The 5,605-nt window shown below is 42.2% G+C and overlaps 1 protein-coding gene across 1 annotated transcript; it reads left to right on the forward strand.

The window, feature by feature from the left end:
- The first annotated feature begins 2,848 nt into the window (after positions 1–2,848).
- Positions 2,849–4,600, forward strand: LOC124361138 (early nodulin-75-like). The gene has a single exon (XM_046815175.1). The coding sequence runs from the start codon at positions 2,849–2,851 to the stop codon at positions 4,598–4,600; it is 1,752 nt and encodes a 583-aa protein (XP_046671131.1).
- The last annotated feature ends 1,005 nt before the right edge of the window (positions 4,601–5,605 follow it).

The following is a 5,605-nucleotide window of genomic DNA, read 5'->3' on the forward strand; positions in this document are numbered from 1 at the left end:
ACTAATAAAGTCTTTTTTGGTCCCGGTTTGTGCAGGCATACCTATAAATTGATCGTGTTCGCTTATGCATTGACGGATGCTTGCGCATATTTTATAATATACTAGGTGTTTTAAAATGTTCAACAGGAGGTTATTTTGTTACTATTAAACAAATAACATCATCATTTTTTTTAAATTATTCTATTATTTATTATTAACTATGCACGAAGTTGGGTATCTGTAGATGTACCACTTGTAGAGGTATCAAATTTGTTTAATACGAAATGGCGGCTAGCGACTAAACGAGACATTTCTCGACCTATATTTATATGTCATTGTTTTGTTTTAAATTATGTGTACTATTATTCACAGAAGTTTGTGACATCCTTTCGTGAACACCCAGTCTATGTATGTATACTGTATATAATAAACTTTTATAGGGCTACTGTGATGAGTTGAAAAGTTTATGGAAAGAATACGCTAAGCTTTTGACATTAAGAAATACTAAATAAAAACAATAAGTAAAACTAAATATTTCAATGCACGTCTACATAGAACGCAGCAGGTACTCATATTATGCCACCAGGCCCAGAACACATTACTATCGCTGCAACGCACCACGCAGTTCTCTGCACAGAACATTCTCGATTTATTGTCTCCACTAAGTGTTTTTTGATCACTGTTTTTATTGATTCCCATCGCAAAACGCCACGTCGTTTGGCTGTTGCTGAATGAATCAAGTAAACTAAAACTAAATTAGTAGCTGACACAGTATTTAAAGTACAATTTGGCTATAAACAAATTATTTTACACGTATTTTATTTAATAAGAAAATTATAGTGGCCGACTACCGGCATAAAACGGAGTCACACTCAAATATGTATTTTTAATTTAATATAAATAAATAAATTTTCTGATAAATTTAGTGTCAAATAGGGTTTTTTATGCGTTATGGATTGTTTCCAATCGATCATTCTTGCTTGCTTGTATGGGCACTTCAATTTCTTGAATGACATCGAGGCTGTACGTAGAATGATGTCAATAGCTACTTTACTCAGAGAAATTATTGATATCGAATATTTCATTGTGCACAAACTAGTAATTTATAGTATTTTTAGTGATCAAAATATTACAATGATAAACTGAACATACATCTATTTAATATTCAATAATGAAAAATTTGTTTTTATTAGAGATTGTGGAGGTATAAAAACCGTTTATAATGTTGACACACCTGATACGTTACAGTTTTATCTAGGAACATTTAAGATGGGTACCTTTGGCATTTTACGGGTACCTCTCATAAAAGTATATTGGAAGAGTTGTCTCTTCCAAAACACTTTTAAAATGACGAGGTGGTCAGCATTTCAATATTCTTATTTAATAAAACTTTACATACCCTAAGATGTGACAGAATAAAAATGTTCTCAATTCCTAGACATAAAGATGGGACATTTGGACAGCCTACTGAGTCATAGACTTTAATTAAGCTTTGTCAAATCTGTATTAAAATGTTTTATTCAGTGGTTTTCTCGTTGTCATCATGGTTACACTTAAGGCCCGTGTAAAAATGTTCACTATTGCTCAGCAAAATCCCTTGAAGTTACATCGCCAACAACGGGAAATGATTATGAAAATTGTCATATAATAAGTCAGTTCATTTTCGAAATATCTTAAATAAAGTAAGACATACAAAGAGAAATAAAATGTCTCCAGCCTCGTTATTAATCCGATATTTATTTTATAAGGATTCAAACTAAGATAATAAGGAGTACTTATATTTTGTTTTCAAGTTTAGACTTTGATATGACGTGGGGAACACTATGAGGTTTTGAATTTGGATCAGAGGGGAGTTGCCGAGATTTTTATTAAAGACTCGACTGGTGTATGTTATGATTTGGTAGCAATTAGCTATAAAAGATATGAGGATTTAGATTTAATAATAATAATAATCTCTTTATTGCATTCTTTTAACAATTTTTCCAGCGTATCGCAATCGTCAATAGTTTAAGTCAATTGCATCTACGCATTCACGCAACCTCATACTCACAATTCATACAATCATTCAAGACACAATCGCATTGACCTCAGATCCAGCACTCTCAAATATTCCAGCGGCTGATCATGAATTCATCAACAGAGTAGAAAGCCTTGGACACCAAAAGGAGACGCGTTTTAAATTGATTTTGATTATTGGAAATTTGGATTTCTTCAGGTAGCCTGTTGATTAATCTGATACCAACTTCATGCGGTAGATATTCGGTATATTGCGAAAATATGCGGTATTTGGTACATAATGGTGATGTATGACATCCCTGTTGGGAAAAGGCTTGTTACACCAAGTGAATTAAATTTGAAGGAATCCCAATTGATGGTTACTAGATTAGTTCTCTAGAGCTCATGGATACAACTTTCATGATATCGCTTTCAGTAACCGTATGTACCCAGAGCACGTTTCGGACTACGTGCCTCCAGATATGAATGTTCGATGAAGAAGTCCATGGCACCACTATTTTTAGAAAACAATCATTCTAGTACAACTTTTATTTGAAAATATTTCTCTGCAACTAATAACCTGCGTAGTTACAAGATATATGATTACGGTTGAGCCAATAAACACACTAAATGCTCTTTGTAACGTTATTTTACATCGGCGATGTGACGTTAGATCACAGTGACTTTCAGATGATCAAAGGTGAGATTCTCATTTATCGAGTTTTGTTGTATTTTGTTTGGACTCTTTCATCAGTAGTAATATATCTTTTGCACAAGACTTTACAACAATGAGGGAAAGTCCTCCATTTAATGTTTATCGAATTATAATTTACAAGATCCCATCGTTGGCAAACTTTAAAACAATATCCTATATATGAAATCACTTGTGCTACATCCGTCCGACAGTGCTGACTGTCCCGCACTACATCCAACCGAGAGTGCTGACTGTCCCGCACTACATCCAACCGAGAGTGCTGACTGTCCCGCGTTACATCCAACCGAGAGTGCTGACTGTCCCGCACTACATCCGTCCGACAGTGCTGACTGTCCCGCACTACATCCAACCGAGAGTGCTGACTGTCCCGCACTACATCCAACCGAGAGTGCTGACTGTCCCGCACTACATCCAACCGAGAGTGCTGACTGTCCCGCACTACATCCAACCGAGAGTGCTGACTGTCCCGCACTACATCCAACCGAGAGTGCTGACTGTCCCGCACTACATCCAACCGAGAGTGCTGACTGTCCCGCACTACATCCAACCGAGAGTGCTGACTGTCCCGCACTACATCCAACCAAAAGTGCTGACTGTCCCGCACTACATCCAACCGAGAGTGCTGACTGTCCCGCACTACATCCAACCGAGAGTGCTGACTGTCCCGCACTACATCCAACCGAGAGTGCTGACTGTCCCGCACTACATCCAACCGAGAGTGCTGACTGTCCCGCACTACATCCAACCGAGAGTGCTGACTGTCCCGCACTACATCCAACCGAGAGTGCTGACTGTCCCGCACTACATCCAACCGAGAGTGCTGACTGTCCCGCACTACATCCGTCCGACAGTGCTGACTGTCCCGCACTACATCTGTCCGACAGTGCTGACTGTCCCGCACTACATCTGTCCGACAGTGCTGACTGTCCCGCACTACATCTGTCCGACAGTGCTGACTGTCCCGCACTACATCCAACCGAGAGTGCTGACTGTCCCGCACTACATCCAACCGAGAGTGCTGACTGTCCCGCACTACATCCAACCGAGAGTGCTGACTGTCCCGCACTACATCCGTCCGACAGTGCTGACTGTCCCGCACTACATCTGTCCGACAGTGCTGACTGTCCCGCACTACATCCGACCGAGAGTGCTGACTGTCCCGCACTACATCCAACCGAGAGTGCTGACTGTCCCGCACTACATCCAACCGAGAGTGCTGACTGTCCCGCACTACATCCAACCGAGAGTGCTGACTGTCCCGCACTACATCCAACCGAGAGTGCTGACTGTCCCGCACTACATCCGTCCGACAGTGCTGACTGTCCCGCACTACATCTGTCCGACAGTGCTGACTGTCCCGCACTACATCCAACCGAGAGTGCTGACTGTCCCGCACTACATCCAACCGAGAGTGCTGACTGTCCCGCACTACATCCAACCGAGAGTGCTGACTGTCCCGCACTACATCCGTCCGACAGTGCTGACTGTCCCGCACTACATCTGTCCGACAGTGCTGACTGTCCCGCACTACATCCAACCGAGAGTGCTGACTGTCCCGCACTACATACAACCGAGAGTGCTGAGTGCCCCGCACTACATCCGTCCGACAGTGCTGAGTGCCCCGCACTACATCCGTCCGACAGTGCTGAGTGCCCCGCACTACATCCGACTGACAGTGCTGACTGTCCCGCACTACATCCGACCCTCAGTGCTGAGTGCCCCGCACTACATCCGACCGACATTGCTGACTGTCCCCCACTGCATCCATCCAATAGTGCGGAGTTCCCCGCACTACATCCGTCCGACAGTGCTGACTGTCCCGCACTGCAACCGTCCGATAGTGCTGAGTGCCCCGCACTACATCCGTCTGACGGTGCTGTGCCCCGCACTTCATCCGTCCGACAGTGCTGACTGTCCCGCACTACATCCGACCGACAGTGCTGACTGTCCCGTACTACATCCGACCCTCAGTGCTGACTGTCCCGCACTACATCCAACCCTCAGTGGTGAGTGCCCCGCACTACATCCGACCGACAGTGCTGACTGTCCCGCACTACAGTTCCAAAAATGAATCTTGGAACTTTTTAAATAACTTTCAAAACGTCAATGACATGTATCGGGCATTTAGTAATGCTTTCAATTACTATCTAGATGTTGCGTGTCCTTTTAAAAAAACAAAAATCAATACCAAACCTCAGAAAATTTCATGGTTGACCAAGGGCATTCTCATATCTCGAGAAAAACTAAAATTCTTTCACAAAATCTTTATTGAATCTGAAAATGAACGTTTTAAACAATTTTTTAGAACATACCGGAGGATCTACAAGAAAGTCATACGAGCGGCTAAAGCCTATGACAATCAATAAGAGCCTTGGGTGAATGTAAAAATTTTTTCAAGGGACAGCTTGGAAAATTATTAATGATTCTTCTCGAGATACGAGTAAGGACAAGGGTTCCAGATCATTTGTGATCAAAGTTGATGACACAATATTGTTGAAGATCAATTACTAGTGGCAAATGAATTCAATAAATATGTTTCTTCTGTTGCCTCAATGAATCCGTCATTCACGGAAACTCAATCTTGTGGAAGGCGTGTTCCGGAGCCGGTTGCGTCCATGGCTCTGCCTCCTGTGTGTGGGGATGAGATAGCACGTGTCATACAGGGACTGAATTCGAAGAAAACAGGTGACGCAAATGGGATGTCAGTTTGGTTACTTAAACGGTGCCTCAGGCACTTATTAGGACCACTCACAAAACTGATAAATTCCTCATTCGAATCTGGAACTTTTCCTTCTCTTTTGAAGACAGCCAAAGTCCATTCCAATTTTCAAGAAGGACGATCCTTACATTCCAAGCAATTATCGGCCCATATCAATTCTTCCGGTGTGTTCAGCAAAATTTTTGAAAAAATTTTCT

Source organism: Homalodisca vitripennis, chromosome 4 (assembly GCF_021130785.1).
Source record: "Homalodisca vitripennis isolate AUS2020 chromosome 4, UT_GWSS_2.1, whole genome shotgun sequence".
NCBI lineage: Eukaryota > Metazoa > Arthropoda > Insecta > Hemiptera > Cicadellidae > Homalodisca > Homalodisca vitripennis.

Bases quoted from the DNA above. Each gene is read 5' to 3' on its own strand.
- LOC124361138 (XM_046815175.1), top strand. From the start codon at position 2,849: ATGAAATCACTTGTGCTACATCCGTCCGACAGTGCTGACTGTCCCGCA.